We start from the raw sequence: 22,619 nt of genomic DNA, 5'->3' as shown, positions 1-22,619 counted from the left end.
TGCACTAATGATTGAGGGTTACAAAAGAAGATGTTTACATTATTTTTCATGTGTAAAACAAATGTTTGATGACATGTGTAGCTGTAGATACACATGCTTTGCATATGTCCGCCATCTAGTGTTAGGCTCGGAGGGTTGCAAGTTGTTTTTTATCGAGTCAGGGGATCGAGTGACTCCTCCTCTCGGTAATATTGCGAATGGGCATCGAGTCCTTTGTTAGATTGTTTTCTCTCCGCCGTTGGGTTCAGACATGTTTCCTCTTGCTCCGGTGGATCTCTGTTCGGTTTTTCTGAACTTTTTTCCACCTTTCTATAATACCCTCGGTATTGTTTGGATTGCGTTTCCCATCTATACTCGATCCAATTTAGAATGTCAGGATTGAATTCCTGCCCTTTTAAGGTGCACTTCAATGTCGGGCTGATGGAATGCACTCCGTTTTGATTTTTCTGTCCTCTGTGTCACACTAAATTTACGTACACCGACCAACATTCTGTGTGTTATCTCTGACTATCTCCCAATCATCGAGAAGAGACTTGCGCCACACATGCCGATCATTTTGATCTTAAAAGACTCTCCGGGGCCATAGAGCTCGTCGTCTCGAAATGGCGTCCAAGTCCACAGAAGACACAGCTGATATTTTCGGTGAAGAACACGCACAGGAAGAGCTTTGACAAGGGGCAGCATTTTCCATTCAAGACTCGGCCTCTGATCAGCACTCCGATGATGATAGCCATGACATACCTCCGGCACAGTACGTGAGTATAACTGCCCCATCACACCATACTCAGACACTAAGAAAGACTCCATCACTGGTCGTTGGTCCTCCACTGCTTCGGGCCATGGTAGGATCCGAAAAGAAAGTCCGGATGACCAACCTTCGGGTTCGTGCCGAGAACGAAGACCAAAGTCCATTCGGCATCGACCAAACAGGCTGCTACAGCTGTCTCAATATCGAGCCAAAAATGGTACATCTTCGGAGCCGAAAAAGGTGGCAGCAACTTCGGAGCAGACTTTTTCGGTTCGGGTTAAGCACGAATATCAAAACCTTCAGAGTCGAAAGCCACAATTAGTAAGCATCTTACTTCTACCCAAGAATACAGCCTATTTTAGATGGATGCTAAACAGCAAAAATTACACATTCAAAAGGACACAGGAAGAATATTTTCTTCTCCTTCAATGCCCTTTAAGAAGAAATTAACTTTTCAAAAGACCTTAAAGGATGCACTTCACCAAAAAAGGTCTCAAAAGACAAAGAACAGGAAGAGGCTACAAGACAAAAACAGCCGAAATCACCACATTCTGCTGTTCTTCTTTCCACACCGCCACCATCACCCACATAAGAAATGCAGTTATCACCACACACATCCTCACTCTCCCCACACCGGAATGATTTTAGTGATGACCAGCAAGCTATAGATCCATGGGATATATATATGATCCTGATCCCATTCTTCCAAACGATCCAGACTTGTATCCTGCTAGACCTTCCACACCAGAGGACACTACTGCATATAACCAAGTTATAGCCAGAGCTGCTGTCTATCATAATGTGCAGATGCATACAGATCATATAGAGCAATATTTCCTCTTTGACACATTAGCATCTACACACAAAGAATTCCAATGTCTTCCAATGCTTCCAGGAATGCTCACACATGCTTCTGACGTTTTTAAAGAACCAGTGAAGGCCAGAATTATCACTCCTAGACTAGATAAAAAATATAAAACTGCCCCCTCAGACCCAGTGTTTATTAAAGCTCAGTTACCACCTGACTCGACTGTGATTAGCGCAGCAAGGAAGAGGGATAAGAGTCCACAGGAGATGCGAGCAAGAGAAAAGATGCAGCAAGTAAAAGGCTAGCTTCACAAGCTGCTAATCACTGGAGGATAGCCAACTCACAGTCTCTATTAGCTAGATATGATATGGCTCAGTAGGACAAGGTGAAACAAACTGTAAACTTCGCACTTGTAAAGCGCACTACTCACAAGTTAGGGTCTCAAGGCGCTGTACGCATACCGCTGTGGAACCGCTCCTGGCTTTTCCCTGTGATGCGCCCACACCTGGGCAACCCCCAGGGTGAAGCCAGGCTTCCAAGCGCTGTCAGGGCCGTTGGGGAGATTAAGCAAGCTATTGCTCAGAGTTACAGAGTGGGATCCATTAATTAGATTAGGCACTGAGGAAAGAATTATCTGGTCCAAGGGAATTGAGCCCAAGACCCGCCGAGGCGGGAATTGAACCATGGTCCCGAGCCAGATCTCTGCATCAGGGTCTGCCGCTCTAACCATTGTGCCACACTTCTCCACTGCAACAACTGTTGCAATACCTTCCACCAGTGCACCAAAAAAGGGGACAGCAAATAGTAACAGAAGGGCAGGCAATATCTAATAATGCTATTAGATCTGCTACAGATGCAGCTGATACAGTAGCCAAAGCAATCAACACCAGTGTACTTATTACTGGTTAAGATATTCAGGATTCAAACCTGAAATAGAGCAAGTAGTTTTAAATATGCCCTTTAACAAGGATCATCTATTCGGCTCAGATGTTGATACAACTATAGACAAACTTAAAAAGGATTCTGAAACCGCTAAAGCAATGGGTGCATTATACACCACATCTACTAGGGGGAATTTTCGTAGACCACAGTTTAGAGGGGGGTTCAAAGCATCAGCCACAGAAACAGCAGCTTCTCAACAAAAACAATCCTCTACACAAAAGGGCCATTTAGAGGCTTCTACAGGGGATCCAACTATAGAGGAAGAGGTAAACCATCTACTTCCAGAGGGTCCTCTAACTCAAACAAACAGTGACTTTCTCACCATTTCCACAGAGCACACATCTCCTGTGGGAGGAAGACTGGTAGATTTCTATCAACAGTGGCACAACATTACTACAGACCAGTGGGTTCTGTCTATTATCCAACATAGTTATTGTCTAGAACTCATTTCCACTCCACCATACATTCCCCCTTGTTCACACAGGCTTACTCAGGAGCATCTCACTCTATTAAAACAGGAGTCACTACTACTCAAAGGAGCCATAGAGATAGTACCTATACCCCAACAGAGGTCCGGAGTATATTCACTATACTTCCTCATACCAAAGAAAGATGGTACTCTAAGACCAATTTTAGATCTCAGACCCCTCAATTTATACATCTTTTTAGAACACTTTCATATGGTCACTCTACAAGACATCATTCCCCTACTACAAAAACAGGATTACATGACAGCATTAGACCTCAAAGATACTTATTTCCACATTCCCATGCATCCAGCACATCGAAAATATCTGAGATTCGTCATAGCAGGAAAGCACTACTGTTAGAAATTGGGTCTCTAGTTGGCAGTCAGTTTGCACCCTGTCCAAGTAGGGACCCTTATTCTAGTCAGGATAAGGGAGATACCCGCTCAGATAACCCCTGCTCACCCCCATGGTAGCTTGGCACGAGCAGTCAGGCTTATCTCAGAAGCAATGTGTGAAGCATTTGTACATAACACACAGTAACAAAGTGAAACCTTTGGATCTGCAGGACGGTTTTGGTTCCGGAGCCAGTGCAGGAGTCGTCGGGCCCTTGAAGTCACATTCATTGCAGATCGAACTCCAGGCTGATGAAGGCAGGAGTGCTGGCGTGGTTGGCAGCCGGGCTGCGGTGCGAAGGGGGGCGATGCGACATGCAGTGCCCACATGTTACGGTGCAGGCAGCGTCATCGTCGTTGCTGAAGCGCTGTTGTCGATATGCTCAAGCCAGCGGTGCGGGATGGTGCTTTGTGACCCTCACGAGTTGTGTCCACAGGCCATGGTGCAGGCAGGGATGCCTGGTGACGACACCGGAGTCGATGGTGCTAGCATCAGTGGACCGGGACTGTGGTGCAGGACGGAACGGTGCTTCGTGCTCCTCACAAGCTGTGTCCACAGGCCACGGTGCAGACAGCAACGGTGTCAGCAGGAGCAGGGGTGTCGGGGATGCCCAGTCTGCGTTGTGAGCAGGCGATGCCGGAGTGCGGGGCTCACAGGTTGCGGTGTGAGCAGCGGCTCAGTGAAGTCGTCCGATGACAGCATCGGTGAGACCAGGGTCGTGGTGCAAAGTGGGGCAATGCGACTCAGTGCGGTATCGACAGGTCACAGTGCAGGCCAGCGGCGTCGTTGGTGGCGTTGCAGTGGTTTTTCTTCTGTTGCAGCACAAAACACACAGTTCCAAGTGCTGTATGCAGATGAAACTGAAGTCTTTGATAACCCGGAGACTTCCAACAGGAGGCAAGCTCTACTCCAAGCCCTTTGAGAACTTTCACAAGCAGGATACACAGCAAAGTTCACCCTTTGCACTCTTTTCTGGCTGAAGCAGCAACTGCAGGCCAGTCCAGTACAGCAACACAGCAAAGGTACAGTACTCCTTCAGCTCTTCTCCTTGCAGAGGTTCCTCTTGATTCCAGAACGATTCTAAAAGTCTGGGGTTTTGGGTCTTCTTCTTATACCCCTTTCTGCTTTTGAAGTTGGCAAACTTCAAAGCTAAGTCTCAGGTGTTTGTGAAATCCTTCTCTGTCCAGGCCAGGCCCCAGACACACACCGGGGGGTTGGAGACTGCATTGTGTGAGGGCAGACACAGTCCTTTCAGGTGTGAACGACCACTCCTCCCTTCCCTCTAGCTCAGATGGCTCATCAGGATATGCAGGGTACACCCCTACCCCCTTTGTGTCACTGTCTAGAGGAGGTGCACAACAGCCCAACTGTCAAACTGACCCAGACAGACAATCCACAAACAGGCTCAGTCACAGAATGGTTTAAGCAAGAAAATGCCTACTTTCTAAAAGTGGCATTTTCAAACAGACAATATAAAAACCAACTTCACTAAAAGAATTAAATTGTGAGTTCAGAGACCACAAACTCTATATTTTCATCTGCTCTCAAAGGGAATATGAGTTTTAAGGATTTGTAAAGGCATCCCCCATGTTAACCTATGAGAGAGAAAGGCCTTGCACAGTGAAAAACTAATTTGACAGTATTTCACTGTTAGGATATATAAAACACACTAGTATATGTCCTACCTTAAACATACATTGCACCCTGCCACAGTGGCTACCTAGGGCCTACCATAGGGGTGCCTGACATGTAGTAAAAGGGAAGGTTTAGGCCTGGCAAGTGAATACACTTGCCAAGTCGAATTGGCATTTTAAAATTGCACACACAGACACTACAGTGGCCTACTAGTAGCATTTGATTTACAGGCCCTGGGCTCCTCTAGTGCACTTTACTAGGGACTTACCAGTAAATCATATATGCCACTCATGGATAAACCAATTAACAGAGCATATGCACTTTAGCACTGTTTTAGCAGTGGTAAAGTGCTCAGAGTTTCAAAGCCAAAAAAACTGGTCAGAAAAAGTAGGAGGAAGGAGGCAAAAAGACTGGGGAATGACCCTGCAAAAAGGGCCAGGTGCAACAAGCACTACCAATTCAAAGTGCTACTATTTGAAGTAACAACAGCACCAAGGGTGTTCACCAAATGCTTAGCGGTGTTTGCAGCATTCCTCAGAAGACAACACATACATGTCTTCCCATATCTAGACGACTGGCTTATAAAGGCCAATACAATTCAAATTTGTCAAAAACACACTCAGTATTCCGTACATATCCTACCCAATTTAGGATTCACAATCAGTTACCACAAATCTCACCTTCAACCATCACAGATACAACAGTATCTAGGAGCAATTCTGAACACTCAGTTAGGATTAGCATATCAAAACCCAGTAAGGATTCAGGCATTTCACAATCTCATATCTCAACTTCAATACAACCACACTTCTATAGTAACGCTAGTGATGAAACTATTGGGAATGATGGCTTCATGTACAGCCATAGTCCCCAATGCAAGCCTGCACATGCGACAACCACAGCAGTGCCTTTCTGAGCAATGGTTTCAGTCACAGGGTCAAATTCAGGATCTAGTGTTGTGGACCACCAGACTCACCGCTCTCTGCAATGGTGGAATTACACCAAGCTGTCAGAGGAGCAGCCCTATCAGGACCCTGTCCCTCAGACCACAGTTACAACAGATGCATCACTGATAGGTTGGGGAGCTCATCTCAGCGACCTCACAATACAAGGGTAATGGGACTCAATCCAACAGACTTATCATACAAGCTACTTGGAATTAATAGCAGTATTCCTAGCATTCAAAGCTTTTCAGACACAAATCACATACAAGATAGTGTTCATACGGACAGGCAATATGACCACAATGTATTATCTGCAAACAAGGGGGCGAAGGGTGGCACACTCATCTCAATTGTCTCTTTTAGCTCAGTCAATTTAGAAGTGGGCGATTCACAATCACATTCAATTAGTGGCAGAGTATCTTTCAGGGATACACAATCAACTAGCAGACCTTTCAAGCAGGACGCAGCAACAAGTCCACAAATGGGAAATTCACCCTGAGTGATTCAACAATACTTCCAAATGTGGGGAACCCCAGAAATAGATCTTTTCGCCACAAAAGAAAACGCAAAATGCCAAAGCTTTGAATCCAGGTACCCACACCCTAAATCCAAGGGTAATTCTCTATGGATGAATTGGTCAGGAATATTTACTTAAGCTTTTCCACCTCTCCCCTAATTCTATCTCTAATAATAAAGATGAAACAAACCTCACTCACTATGATACTCGTAGCTCCCAACCGCATGGGCACGCCAACATTGGTACACAACACTTTTGACCTGTCTGTAGTACCACATCACAATCTGCCAAACAGACCAGACTTGTTGACTCAAATGAGAGGCCAAATCAGACATCCAAATCCCAGCACACTCAACCTGGCGATTTTGCTCCTGAAGTCATAGAGTTTGGCTATCTATAACTTCCATCTGAATGTATGGATATTCTAAAAGAAGAATGAAAACCCACAACTAGACAACGTTATGCAGCTAAATGGAAAGTTTTGTCTACTATTGTGAACCCAAAATATTGATCTACTTAAAGCTTCAGTATAGGATATCATTTGCTATTTCCTACACTTACAAAAAGCAAACCTGGCATATTCATCTATTAGGATTCATTTAACAGCTATAGGTGCTTACCTTCAAAACAGACAACATATTTCCCTGTTCAGGATTCCTGTTATAAAGACCTTTATGGAAGATCTTAAAAGGGTTATTCCACCTAGAGTTCCTCTAGCCCCTGTGTGGAATCTTAATATTGTAATCACAATATTTATGGGTCCACCATTTGAACCCATGCATTCTTGTGCTTTACAGTTTCTGTCATGGAAGGTTGCTTTCTTAGTAGCAATCACTCCTTTAGGATGAGTTAGTAAAATTCAAGCGTTCACTGTAGAAGAACCTTTCTTTCATATCCATAAAGACAAATTAGTTCTTGGAACAAATCCAAAATTCCTACCAAAGGTAGTTTCACCTTTTCATATTAATCACTCGGTGGAATTGCCAGTCTTCTTTCCACAGCCATATTCAGTTGCTGAAAGAGCTCTTCACACCCTTGATGTTAAAAGAGATCTCATGTTCTATATAGATAGAACAAAAGATTACAGAAAATTAAAACAATTCTTTGTGGCATTTTCAGAACCTCACAAAGGTAATCCTATTTTTAAAAAAATGGATTACCAGATGGATAGTTAAATGTATTCAAACTTGCTATCTTAAAGCTAAAAGACAGTTCACAGTAACTCCTAAAGCACATTACACTAGGAAAAAAGGAGCTTCAATGGCATTCTTGGGGAATATACCAATGGCAGGCATATGTAAAGCTGCCACATGGTCTACACCACACACATTAACTAAACACTAGTGTGTGGATGTGTTATCTCACCAACAAGCAAACGTTGGACAGGCAGTGCTGAGAACACTATTTCATACTACTCCAACTCCTGCAGGCTAACCACCACGTATTTTATGAGAGGAATGCTTTACAGTCTATGCAAAGCATGTGTATTTACAGCTAGTCATGCCATTGAGCGGAAAATGTTACTTTACCCAGTAGACATCTGTTTGTGGCATGTGTTGCTGTAGATTCACGTACACCCTCCCTCCTCCCCGAGAGCCTGTAGCCGTTGTAGTACACTATATTGTAAACATGCATATACATTGCATGGACATCTCATTTCTTTACTATATATCTGTATATACATTTATACACCCTTTACTTTACTCTACGGCGGGAAACCAATCTAACAAAGGACTCGATGCCCATGTGCACTATTACCGAGAGGAGGAGTCACTCTATCCTGTGACTCAAAAACCTTCTTTGAAGAAAAACAACTTGTAACACTCCGAGCTCAACACTAGATGGCAGACTTATGCAAAGCATGTGAATCTACAGCACTACATGCCACAAACAGATGTATACTGGGTATGTAATATTTTCCATACCACTTCCTGTCATCCTATAATTTCTCTTTTAATATGTTTTAAGCAGTTGACTTTCAAATTAATTAGTGAAAATAAAGGATTTTGTTTTTTTAAAAAGAAAGCCTGTGTATTACAGTTTGACGTTTTTTTTGGCGAGTCAGATGGCTGAGGAGCAGTTCCTTTTGACCTTGGCAAAATGTATGAAAATTAAAATGAAAACAGTTATAAAATAAACTTAAGTATTGAAAGAGGGCAGTGGGGACTCTCATTGGTACATTAAAATAATAGTACTGAGTCACCTTTGCACCGTATATAAAGATGCAGAAACCCATCGTCAAGGTTTCATTGAGGTTGTTTGCCTGTGAGATGATTCCCCAATATACATTATACACAAGTCCCTTGTGGGGAATGCCCAATTAATTTTTTATACTCCAGACTGGCAGTGTTACAAGCATAATATTTCACATGCAAGAAGCACCTGCTAGGGTCCTCCCCTTTCATTGCAAGACTGAGTTCCTTCTGTGCAGAACGTTTGCTTTATGTTGGCCTTTCCTTATGTTAGTCTGCATTTCTTTAGCTTCACTTATACTATTGCTTGTGAAAGGCACCTTTCACACTGCTAAACTTCACAAAGTCTCCACTTTCTCAGGTTACAAACAGACATTGTACTCCTGCACAAAATACCACGACTGATAAGTAGGATTGGTACAAATACTTGGACTTTGCTGGTGAAAGTGACATCTCTATGATGTAATAGCACCTCCTCTAATCTGGGCATGTCGGCAGCCATTGAAGGGATGTTTAATGGTCCAGATTTGTGGCACTGGAACGAACCAAATAGTGATCCTCCAACTGTAATGAATTTATGTAAGTACTTTACATTTTCTGATGGATACTTCTGACCACAAATTCCTTACCTTGTGAGTATTCCTCAGGCATCAGAATGGATTCAGAAACTTTAAAACAGTACCCTTGCACACTGGCAGATGGCGTCTTGTTGCTCTGCACCAGTGTCTTTCCACTCTGGAACTGATGAGCAGCGTCGTATGCAAGTACCACCCATACTCTCTTATGTCATTTTCTTTCTTTCTGGGCCTTCAGATGCAGATCCAGACCTATTTTTCATCAAAGAATTATCCAGTGTGCATGGGAAATGTCACCCCCCCTAAGAAATCAGGGTTCAGATGTACCTTGTGTGGAGACGGTCTATGATGAACCCTCACAAAGTGTGCCTTTGGTGCTTGGAGCTAAAACGTGATTGACCGTGATGAATCAAAAGACCATACAGGCCCACAAAACTAAACTTTCCATTAACAAACATAAGAAGATTCTACCCTGCGACCAGTGGAAGTCGAAAGGAAGGCATCTGTCCATGGCAGATCGTCATCACTGTTGAAGTCTTCAGGTAAGTCCAAGAAAAAAACATAAGAAGTTGAAGCAAGAATCTGCAATTTACTGCTAAGACTCCAGAGAGGGCATCAGCATGCCTCTCAATCTTTACCCCAATCTTTATTGGAGCCGGTTTGAAGTCTAGTACTGGCATACTCCATATTTATGGGTCTGTTTGTGACGTTGCAGTAAGTAGAGGCCTTCAGGGACGCCATGCAGCACATTTTTGCCCTGTTATCAGTTTGCTTTGCCACGCCTTTGGCCCTCAAAAATCTGCAGGGGCTTCCAGTCAGACTTCCGCTAGAAAGTCCACCCTTGCGTCCTCTGTGCTCCTTGACCCCACATCAGGTTCAGCCCCGGCTATTTTGCCACCCTGTGTATCTTTTCACGGATGTCAGAGGCAGATTTGCTGCCCATTGTGCTGTCCAGCTCCACGCAGAATCAGTCCCAACCTAGACTGAGGTTGCACCTGGCTCCAATCCTTCCAGTTTTGACACTTGCAATTGCTGCGCAATCATTTCGGCATTGAGTCTGACAATGATAATTCTGATGAAAGGAATGATTGTATTACACAACATGATGAGAAAAACCGGTATAAAGAACTCCAAGATGCCAGTGATCTAGATACTTCTCAAGATACTGACCTTGTGTCTGCCCCTAGTCCTGCCATGGAGAAAAGCACCTCTGAAAATTCTTATGTAACTGGTGCCACAAATTTTAGACCAGCTCACTATGGAGGTGAAAATTGTTTTAACTAAAGTACTTCAGCTAGGTGAGACCCCGACAGAGCATGGGCTGCCATTTATTGAGGTCCTTCTAGATCCCCTTCTGGCCACTTGGATGGAATTATGTTTGGGTCCACCTGTTAATAGGCAGGTCACTTTGTCTTGCACCAGGTGGCACAGCATTCTTTACACACCTTTCGACACCAGAGAGTTTGGTGGTAAAAGTGTCCACAAATAAAGTTAATCTAAATGCCTTTCCTACCACCTCACCTGATTATAAGACAAAATGGATGGAGAAGCTTGACAAGCAGATTTTCTTCTCTTGGGAGTCTTTCACCGAGATCATTGAATGACATCTACCTCCTAAACTGCTACTTCCATGCCCTTAAAGCACGGTGGTGCAAGTTTTATCAGCTGTGTCGGATGACCTTAAGGCGTCCCATACTGAAATTATTCCAGATGGTTGCAATGCAGCAAAATTTGTCATACTTTCTGGTTTGGACTCTTCTGACTGCGTATGTCGAGCTGTGGGAACCAGCGGGGCACTTTGTTTTTGTGCTTAAATGAGATCTATCAGCTTCTCTAGGGATGTTCAGGCATCCTCAATGGGCATGCTGTTCGACAGTTGTTGCCTCTTTGGTGAAAAAGCGGATTCGTCCCTGGAAAGGTTTAAGGAGAGTAAAGCCATAGCATCTTTCTTGGGTCTTTGTGCACCCACCTGATAATTCTCCTAGCAGTTTAACACACTCCATGGCTGTGGTTTTCAGTTTCACCAATGGCAGGCCCTTCCACCACATCAGCAGGCTTTTCAGCCTTTTTCATGGCTAAGGCTATGGTTCTTAATTTCCCAGGACAGCAGGGGCATATGCAGCTCAGTTCCCCCCTCCCCCCTTTTACATCAGCAGGCTCAAAACTACTGCTTTAACCGCTTTACTGTGTACTTGATTGCACACAGCCACCCTTTCAGAGACATGATCTGAAATTTCCTTCAAGGTTGGCAGGCCATCACTTCAGACAAGTGCGTCCTCCAATTAGGTCATCAGAGCTACTTTATATTATTTTGCTTGACTCTGCTCATCCCACATCTGTCCCACGGACAGATGGGGGACCATCTGTCCATTTTGCAGCAGGAAGTGCAGGCCTTTTTGGACAAACAGGCCATAAAGATGATTCCAGCAGTGAAAGTAGGAACTGGGTGTTACTCCTGCTACTTCCTTGTGCCCAAGGAAGATTGAGATCTTTGTCCACTCAATAACTTCCTGCAGTATAACAAATTCAGTGTGCTGACATTAGCCTAGATCTTGTCTGCCATAGACCGTGGAAACTGGATGGTGGCATGGGGCCCGCAGGATGCTTATTTCCATATCACTGCTCTGCAGGCCCACAGGCGCTACTTGTTGTTCACAGTGGATTTTAAGCCTTTTCAGTGCTCAGTGCTCTGATTTGGCCTCACCAACGCTCATCAAGTATTCACAAAAGTGATGACGGTGTTTGCAGCACACCTTTGAAAGTTGGGGGTACGGGTTTACCTCTATATCGATGACTGGCTACTGAAAGCAGGCTCGCACCAGACCTTCCTAAACCACCTTCAGATGACAGTGAACCTCTTGACATTGTTCACTATCAACATGCCAATGTTTCAGGCTGTGTCTTGAATCTTTGTATAGGTGAAACTGAGGCTGCTGGGATTGTTGGCCTCCAGCATCCCACTGGCCAATCATACCAGTTGGAATATGCAGCCATGTAGTGGGACCTCCGACCACACTGGGCATAGCATCAGGGGAATCTGTCATATTTTATCTAGATTTTGAAGGGAACCGTAAAAGACCTACAGTGGCAACTGCTGGACTGTGTTTGGGTAATTGGCAGATCCCGCTCCTAACCCCTTCCAGAGCTGATAGTGGTCACATATGCATTACTACTTGGGTTATAAAGGCTATCTGGGAGAGATGTAAATCAGAGGCCTGTGGTTTCTGGTAGAAACTGGACTCCACATTAGTTGTTGGAGTTGAGGGTGTAAATAGTTACCTTTGAACGCCTTGCTGCCCACCAACAGTTGAAGGTTCATGCAGGTGCTCATCGACAACACCACTGCCATGTAGTGCTGCAACAAGCATCTAGAGGTACTGTCTTGGGCCTTGTGCCAGAAGGCTCTACACATCTGGAAGTGGCTGGACCACCAAAGTGTTTCTCTAATGGTAATGAATGGCAGTTGTGCCTGAAGGAAGCATAGGGCATCTTCTTTCAATAGGGAAAACTCTGTGTTGATCTTTTCTCCACTGCCAGGATATCGCAATGTCAGCACTTAAGCGCATTGGAGTTTCCAAGGACTCTCTGAGACGCCTTCTGTCTAGAGTGGAGCTCGGGACTCCTGTATGCCTTTGCACCACTACTGCTTCTCCCCCTAATTCTGAAGAAGATCAAGAGCGACCCGTCTCAGAGTCCTGAAAGTTCCAGGCATGAATGCCTGCCCTTTAAACAAGCTGAAGCTTCGAGAGGGGCTTCTCTCATAGCAGCAGTGCAGAGTCTTCTACCTGCACCTGCACAATTTGCATCTCCACGGAGATTGAGCAGCGTCAGTTGACCTCTTTTGACCTTCCTCCAAAAGGCTATGACCTTTTTACACTTTCCGCATAATCATCTGGACCCTAACAGGACACTAACATTCTATACTGAGTTCACCAAAGAAAACTGGGTGGATGATCAGCTGTTTGTGGGTTTCTCCAGGGCAAAGAAGGGCAAGGTAGTGTAGTAATGGATCATCTGATTTGATTGCTCTCTTCATAAAGATCTGCTATTCATTGCCAAAGAAGCAGGTTCCAGTGGATGTATAGACTAATTGCACCAGATTCCCTTAGAGCTAAGTCTGCTACACTTTGCTACACTTTGCTAGCATGCAGTGTACCTGCCCTGGACATTTGTCAGGTGGCTACAATGGCATTGGTAAATATGTTCACAAAGCACTACTGCCTTGGCAGCCAGGTCTGTTGAGAGAGGCATTTTGACCACTCGGTCCTGCAGGACTTACTGTTCAAAGACAATTCACTGACCCATCACCTGGGGAGGTACTGCCATGGTATCCATTCAGAAGGTGAGAAATGTGCAGTTAGAACTATCCATCAGAAGAACTAGTTAATTACATTTATTAATGCTCTTTCCGGTGGATAATCTGGCTTACCACAGATTCCGCACCGACCCTTGTAACTCCTGGTTCTGTAAACTGAGCTCCTTTGTTCCATCTAGAAAGTCCGGATCTTTCACTGGTCATGCCCATCTGCCAATAGATTTGGCTTCTGCTGACACGAACGGCCTAAGAAAGCAAAATACATCATCACACATGGGAGGGGCTTATATGTGGCTTTGCTCATAACTTCCAGAGCAGAACGAACTGGCACGGAGGTTCACAACACCACCCACTGACACGCGGGAGTACTGCTAAAGGTGTCCTGATCAAGTCTGTTGCCTGGGGAATAAACAAAAGGTGAAGAATTTGTAATTCGATACATTAGAGGTAACTAACTTGTCCTTTGAGTTTATATACGTGTTTTCTTTCTTCTTTCCTGTAATAATTTGCCTTTACAGTTCTGGGATGCTATATCTTGTTTGTTTTAATTAGCTGAAGTGCTGGGTCACTCTTTCCTTTTTGTCCATCACTGTCCTAATTATATTAACCTAGACAAACTTCCCAAATTACTGGAACACCAGCGGGGTCCCTCAGGGCTATTCTAAGACAAAGGCTCAGGAAGTCCTGGTTGCCCAATACATTGCCCTAATACTTAAAAGGGTTTGCACTATCAATGAGGAATTATTCGGTGGATGGGGGTTTGATTATAAAAAAAAGAAACTCATTCTTGTGAGTTGCTGATATAACCCATTCTTATTTCCAAACTGACAGAGATGTTATGATATATATATCACTTCTTGCACCTTGGGGACAATAGGGAGGCTTTGATGAGATCAGACCGCAAACAGAGTAAATGTTAGTGATATGAAAATTATTCAGTTTGAGTCACCGTTTCACTTTTACCTTACAAGAGCAAGGCCACTTCTTTCATGCATGTGGTCAAAAAAACTGCTGTAGCTTCTAATGAGTCACAAGTTATAACTACATATATAAAAGGTATAATAGCGTCTGAAATCCTATTTGTGTATTTCTAGCCACTTAGAACAGTATTTAATTGGTACGTAATTAATACATAAACAAAGTATTGACTGTACTCTCCTCCATCTCTTTATTTTATCCCTACGATGTGTGGTATGCCGAAGTCTGCTTTTGGAGTTTTGAGGTTTCTAGGTCACTCAAGGAATAGATACTGTGGTAATGAACGGATGAATAAACAAACAAATGAAATAATCAGTCCATACACCGTTCAGTCAAATAATTAATGGGTGGGTTTGAAAATAGTGCTCTGCCATTTTCCTGAAGGCAGGGAGATGGCCTCATTTGTGTGTGGTCATGAAGAACTTCTTCAAAAGCTGGTGCCCTTGGACTGCAATAAGCGACCCTCTCCCTTTCAACATGGAGCACATTTTGTTGGATGTGCAGGTAGGTGCAAAAAGATATCATCTTCACAAAGTTATTTAAGGTTCTATTGCAGATACATTTGCGACTGGTAAAAAGATCTTTCAGGTGACCCAGGTATTGAGTGGTAGCCAGGATAGAGTGTGCAGATTTGGATTGATTCAATCTCAGAGCAGCTTTTTGTTAATTACCGGCCTTGCTGTGATGTTCGAGGCTGCTTGGAAAGGTCTACTTTGGTGCTTTGACAGTTGAAAGTAAAGTGAGTTTCTGTAGCTAAATCGTGAGGTAATCCTATTTTTCTGTTACTGGTTGCTTTTAGGGAGGATAAACGGGCAGATATGTTAGCAAGTCGATATAATGGTGGGATTCGCTGACACTCAAAATATATGTGAATCATCGGGGTATCATCTATGCGAATGGCGATGGTTCTGGGAGTAATTTGTGATATGGATTGAAAATGCCTACTAGCCCACATCCTCTCTTGCTGTCTGTTTTGTCATGAGGGGTCTGTTTTCTGGCATTAGGTTGACTGATTTATACACGGCCATGAGAGGCGTGTTGTTAATGGAGACAGTTTAGGTAAGGATGGGAGTTGAAGAGTTGGGATTCGTGTCAGTTCTCACAGCTTGCACCCGAGGGTAATGTCAATTGTTGGGTGTTTGTTTATATGCGAGAAGCATGAGTACAGCACTATTTTCTTTTTCAGAATGGAATTGTTAGGTTGAATAGAATTAGGTTGAGAGTTGCTATTTCTGAAAGTAAATGGGACGAGTTGTGGGAGACTAAATGAGCATCCTTCAGAATAAGTGGTGTGGTAGATGCTCAGTGGTCCTTCATTTTGTGGCTAGAAAATGATTACAAGTTCAGAGCGATTGGGGGCGTTTTTTTGTGTTTTGGGGAGGGGGGGGGTTTGTTTGTTTTTTTGCACTTAAGGCACTTTTTCAGTTGCGGCGTCTTTGACACTAATTTCAGGTCAATGAATAATAATAATTTTCTTACCACACTTAATTACTGAACCCTGGAAGCTCAATCATGAAGTACAAGATAGTCCCTCTCACTCATGGACAGTATTTTCCAGCAAGATAATGGGCATATTTGATATTGTGGTTATTTATAGTGACTTGGACAATTACATATTGAGGTTTAGACGCTTAATGAAGCAGTGGAGCGCGCATTTTTAAAGTAAGTATATTGTTGGCTAGCAAGATTGACCTGGTGAAGTCAGACAATTTATTTAGCTTTTACTGTTTACTGAACCACCTCTTGAGTACACAAAAGACGTGTGATTCGAGATATTCATCATCTTAACTATTTTCATTTTGTTCGGAAATATTGAAGGTGTGCTTAAAATTGCCCATTTGGTCCATTATTCTAACATTCACAAATCATTTCAAAAGGCCAGCTTTTCAAAATTAACTTTATTACTGAGGCACAGGTACTGTTTAAAAACCCAGAATTTGTATTCAAAATATATTGGTGACGAGCGGTTAGTGAAGGTGTGAGAGAAGTAGCAAAGAGTATACAATGAACGTGTGATTGAGTATTCCCTGATAAGAATGATAGGTTAATTTAAAATCCGCAAGGGTTTATATGCCGTGGAGGTTGCAGACAACTCTTTGCTGTAGGTGCATCTGACATGTGTTTACCCGGGATATACCTTTGACAACTTGCCCATCTATTTATGCCACAAACTTGTTAAACAAATGATTTATCTAACTAGGAAACATCTGCAGTTAATGAACAACTACTTACAGTATGAATAGTTTGCAATTTTAGCTAACTTATAAAGATTCAAACCTCTAATCGGTGGATTATAGACACTCATTCCCCCACCCCCAGCAAAGTGCTTTAATCACCTGATTTAGTTGGCTAGTATTACTCATAGAGACCTGTTGGGTGCCTATGTACATCTGCAGCATATGACTTGATAACATAAACTGTCTGTTGATGATCAATTAAGCATGCTTGAAAATCTTTTAAACATGTTTTCCTCGTCAGTTTCTTTGAGGGAAGATCCCATAGATGAAGATATATGGTAGACCCTAAACTGTCATTTACTCTGCCCCTCATGACCATGCCCTTATTAAATTGCTTCCATCCCTTAATGTGTGCGATCCTGAATTGTTTCCAATTTCTTCACTTCCTGATCCCATGTAACTTGCTTATAGAAAGTCTTCAGCCATTTCAAATGTTCAACTTTTTTTGGTGCTTATTCTGAAACGAAATTGTGTTTAAAAAGATTGTTGCCTACACCCCGCCCTCAAGTTTCAGTTGGCAAATATACTATAGAACATTTAATAAAAACATGAAAAGTATACATTGAAATATCTTGATGGATTACGTGTCGTGCCCCTGTTATCACAACAACCCTAAATTAGCTAAGGTTTAACCCATCAATTTCAAAGTTGCATAGCAATAATTTGACCTTCACTTCTTGAATTATAGTGATTCACATGGTGCTCCACAAATCTGGCCTGAATAGTAAGAGTGGCAAGAATGAAACTGTTAAGCAAAGTCCACCTTGATTCTCATTTGAACAATGGGAAAAAAAAGTCTGGAGAATATCCTTCTGCCAAAATGTAATGTGGTAGTACGGTATGGAACATTTTGGCATATATAAAAACGTTGAATAGCACACCACCTAAAGGGCACCACCCCTTTTGTGGAGCATGGTGCTAACAGCAGCATATTATGGTTTTATTGCTTATAGGCATGGACTCAGGCTGCGATGTACATAGAAGGAAGTATCAATGAACCAAAGTACAGAAAAGTCTTTGACGAAAAAATACTGCCCTCTACAAGAAAGCTGAAACTGGAAATTAATTAATCTTTGTTTATTTGTTTATGATATCGATCTGAAACACATAGACAGTGCTTCCCTGTTATAGCTAAGGAATGGCAAACATTGCCAAAGCTAATAGGTCTATGTTTAATGTGATCATAGCCTTAGTATGTTGGAGCGAGAAACAAAGGGGCAGAAGTAGCAGGAACCGACAGAGGAAATCACAGTACAGGCTGTAATTCAATTACATATTCATACACCCAAACAGCTAAGAGAGAGATGAATACTCTGCTTGACTGAACCAAGACTAGATTGACAGAGTCCCAGGCCCAGGGCTGTAAGAGGCTGGTCTAGTAAAACTATTGATTGAATGTGGTGAACCCAAGTCCCACTCAGTGTATATTGTTAGCAGTAGGTTTGTTTGAATACTGCACAGTCACAAATCAGACCTAAGCAGGTTATTCTTGAGTAGTCCAGTGAGAGCCTCAACCTAAATCTAATGGAACATGTGAAGTGAAGGATGCTCACCAGTGCTCCTCTAGGAGCTTCAACTGCTTTGTAAACAAGAATGGTTAAATGTTTCCAAATCTAGGAGAGAAAAATTAGTAGAGACTTATCTGAGCAGCCTCACACCCATGATTGTTGCCAAATAGTCAGCAACCAATAATTCAGAGAGTGGAAACTTCAGTTAAATATTTGTAATATACACACATTTGTCACAGCAACAACATGTTCCTTCCCCCTTGAAACTGTGAAGTATCATGTTAAATAAGTCGAAAAAACCCTTAAGTAGAGACGAGAAGCTTGGAGGCACTGACACAACAAAAATGTGAAAAATTAAAGTGGGTGCAAGATTTCCTTAGGCAATGACTCACATCTGCTTACTGTACCTCATGGGTGAGAGCTTTTCCACTTAGTTGCCAAGTTGATGTTCATGGGAGGACAAGTGGGGAAGAGTGATACAGTGACGGTGGTTTCGTTCATTTAGGCTTAGTTTGAAATTGTCTGCTTCCATCTTCCAAGAAAGTATATTTAGTGTTGAGCAAGCTGCTGAGGAAGGTAGTCATGATGAAATGCCCTCCTTGTTGTTTGATTCAATGACTCCCAGTTGAATCCCTGATACATCATTGAAGCATCTCTTCACCTACCATCATATGTGAGTGCTTTGTATAAACTGTGCAAGGGATAGTCTGCATTCGTTAGGCTAAATACGGTTAGAATTTTCAGTTATGTCCTTCTCTTGCATGTAAAGTGACATTTTCTTTATTGACTCTTAGTTTTTCACACTGACCAAGATGACCCATCTTCGAGTGATGATGAAGGGATGCCATACACAAGGCCAGTCAAATTCAAAGCTGCTCATGGCTTCAAGGGACCGTTCGACTTTGAACAAATTAAAGTGGTGCAGGATCTCAGTGGAGAACATATGGCAAGTTAATTCTTTCTGTTCTCAAATCTCTCTAGTGATTGAAGTCCATGTTTGGAAATTACCTATTTTAACAGTTGTATGAAATGCAAAGATTAGCAGAAGATTACAGTTAACTGTAGCTTGTTGTCATGTAGTGCGTATTATCTTTTACAAAAATACAGTAATCACAATCCCTGATAGGCTCAGTCCTGGCTAATGGTTCTCATTTGTTTCCAGTGATTAGTGACAGATAAGCATGCATGTAGTTGTATTGCCTAGTTGGCTGAATGCACCTCAGCTGTATAATTGAGGGCTGTGGCTTTTTTGTTTAACTTCTGTTCTTTCTGCGCGGTGCTGCTAGACTTTACAAAAGCTATCATGATAAATTTCTTTCACTCTGCGATCCACACCATGTGACGCAGACAGCATGAGGCAAAAACCTTCTTTACAACTCTCATTTGCTGTTCCTTTTGCTTGACACTATGGAACCTCTCTTCTTCATGAACTGTATTGACGATAATCCTTAGAAAACTAAGTAAATTACGTGTTATTCTGTGAGTGTAGCATTTTCTACATCACACTGGCTAATGTAACATTGATAATAATCTGCATGGTCATCATTATTAACATATCTGTACTGCACCATGTATGTTTCTAGCAGTTGATGTACCTAGAAAGCAGTTTCCTCTTGTAGGATGGTTGTAAACATAATGCTGATGAAGTTGTTTCTGGCGTGAAGATTTAAACATAAGAAATCCTTCAGAGACTCATCCATATCACATAGACTCCAAATAAGTAAACAGGAAGCATTTTTAGTGCAACAATGTAAGCCTTTCAGACAACAGTAACGAAGCGCAGAGAGAGTGTCTGTTCGTTAAATCACATCTTTGTACAAGTATTTCTAGTCCTTTGTTTTCATATTCATTCAGTCGATAGACCGGGGGTGGGGGGGGACACGGCCCAGAGATATTTGGGCTAACATACAACGATCTGAAAAGAAGCCTTACAATGCATAACCCAACTATGAAAACTAGTGTTTGCATTCCACAAAAGTTGCAACACTTTGTGCACTTAGGAACAAATGCAGGACATTTTGTCCTTCACTAGTTTAATACTGATGTACTGATGGTCTGACTGTGGCTTCTCCACTGGTGCTCCTCAGGTCCTCCACTCAGTTCTGTACCCCAGGCCAGGCTTTTCCAACAAGTAGCTTGTGAGCTACTAGTAGCTCTTCAGCTACCTGTAAATACCTCTTCTCTGTCCATCCATGCCAAATAAGTCAATAGTTTTTAATTGGTTGAATTAACCTATGTATAACAAACTTGAAAGTGTATATTTGAGCAACAAAAGTGTTTATTTTAGGAACTCATGAGCTGATATTTGAAGAATAATTGCCAAATTCCCAAAATATATTTAGTTTGATATTTGAGGATTAAATAATTTAGGCACTGGGGAGACCTTTTACAATATCTTGGTACCAGAGGCATTGCTGCTATGGCTGTTATTTATTACCCATGTAGAAGCATTCCATATTGGCTAAGCCATTTTTACAGCTTGCAACCACCCTGATGCACCCTGAGGTAATCTTGCATATTAGAGCCACTATGTAAGCATGTATGATGTGGTCACTATTGCAACACTGATAATAATAGCTCTCAATGAGTTTCACTGAACATAAGTCGCTCTTATCAGCAAACAGGTTGGAGACCCCGTCCCCAGACCATTCTGCTTGCTGTTCGGCTGTCTGGGTCTCAAATGCCTTCTTTCAGATTTCACCTGAAAATACTTTGGTAGTATCTTCTCTGGGTCTGGGCTCTGTTCCTTGTGACCTTCATAGGTTCTGTATCCAAGTGTTCTTTATCTAGCATTCTGAAAAAGTCAACTGCATGGGTGTCTCGCTTCACAGGATGTGTTTGGAAGGGGTGGGGTTATTCAGGCCATGTGACGTTTTTATGTCTTTTCATAAATGCCCTTAAGGCCTGTGACATGAGCTGCATCATTACGCATTTTCTGGGTGTTTTTTTTCCCCTCCAAGGCTCATGCCCTTGGCACTGGTATGCTTTCTTGAACTTCACCAAATTCCTCCTGCCACCCCTACTTGCCCCTCCAGGGCCTTCAGCTTCTATGGGTTGTGTCGATCCTTAAGCCTTTTCCAATAACACTTGTAGGTCTTGTGCTTGTGTTTCCTAATATACACTTTCCAAGCACTTCATTTCAGATGTCTGTCATGTGATTGTGGACCCTTTAATTTCTAGAATCTCCTACGACCTTAACATGACTTTGAGTTTATACCTCTCTTTCACTTAATATTTTAGCAGTCTTTCTCAAGCACAGAGATGTATGTACCATTCCTGTACTAGCTCATACATTAGGTCCTGATTTTTACTCTGGGTACAGTATGACAGCATACAAGGGTGCTACCTGGCTGTTTGGACAATTAGTTTTCCCCGTACAGACGGCCCTGTCTTTGTGTTTAGCAGATCCTTTTAACATGTTTTGAGCGCCTTGCTTGTACTGTGACTGCAGGCAATGGCTTGCGCCCTCTACGGATTTACTATGCGAGTCAAATTCCTCCTAGTTTTTGTGGACTATTGCATGGCGGTAGGTGATCCATATTTTTGGAGCTCACCTGGTCATCCTTTTATTTTTTAACATGGGACTTATCCTTTGAGATGTTCTATGACATTCGTCTTGGACCACATTCCCCCTGATGTTCAGCTTTGTCCCCATTGGTTCTGAAGATGTGTTGTTTTATTGATCTTATTTCTGCAGTAGTAACCTGGTTTACTTATCTTCGGACTAATCACTCAGAGGCTCCTTCTATACCACTTGTGGCTGTCTGTACACTTCAGGTTTCACTAGTGCTTGAAGCACCTGTTTCTTCCCACTTTGTCTGTTCTTTGCTGCCTGCGCCTTCACATATCTATTTTGGAACTGAGGACTCCTTGATACTGCTGTTTCTTTTCTGCCTCTTCAAGAGATCCGTGTGGTTTGTAGAAAGCCCTTCTGTCAAGCCAATTCTCTAATACTAGTGATTGTTGAACTCCAGCAACTAGGTAATCCTTGCAACAATTGTTTGTCACCGTGAATGAAAATGCAGGCACCATATAGTACCACAAGCTCACTGAAATGTTGAATACATTTTTTGAGGTGTCAACTTTTAAGGGATAGGAAAGTCAAACCATGAGTATTTACTCGTTGGGAATGGTGTTGAGTGGGTAAAAGTCTAGGTCAAAGCAACACACTTCTCACTCAGTATATGAAGTCCAAGCAATGGTATTCTTTTTGAGAGCTATCTAACTTTTATTGTCATTACACAAATATACTGGGTACGTTTAATAAGGTCTTATGGCATTAATCTTCTGAAACATAATGATGGATTAAAACCATATCTGTGACTTGGGGTGAGTAATTGAAAAGTTTAAACACTGT

The 22,619-nt window shown here is 42.6% G+C and overlaps 1 protein-coding gene across 1 annotated transcript in view; it reads left to right on the top strand.

Moving 5' to 3' along the window:
- WDR44 (WD repeat domain 44) overlaps nt 1-22,619 on the top strand; it is a 464,168-nt gene that overhangs the window by 211,037 nt on the left and 230,512 nt on the right. Inside the window, exon 10 of the mRNA XM_069212536.1 lies at nt 19,057-19,208. Coding sequence (XP_069068637.1) covers nt 19,057-19,208 — 152 coding nt within the window. The remainder of the gene's footprint in view (nt 1-19,056; nt 19,209-22,619) is intronic.

The sequence above is a fragment of the Pleurodeles waltl genome, chromosome 2_1, assembly GCF_031143425.1.
Source record: "Pleurodeles waltl isolate 20211129_DDA chromosome 2_1, aPleWal1.hap1.20221129, whole genome shotgun sequence".
Taxonomy (NCBI): Eukaryota; Metazoa; Chordata; class Amphibia; order Caudata; family Salamandridae; genus Pleurodeles; species Pleurodeles waltl.
This window is presented reverse-complemented; position numbering and strand designations above follow the sequence as displayed.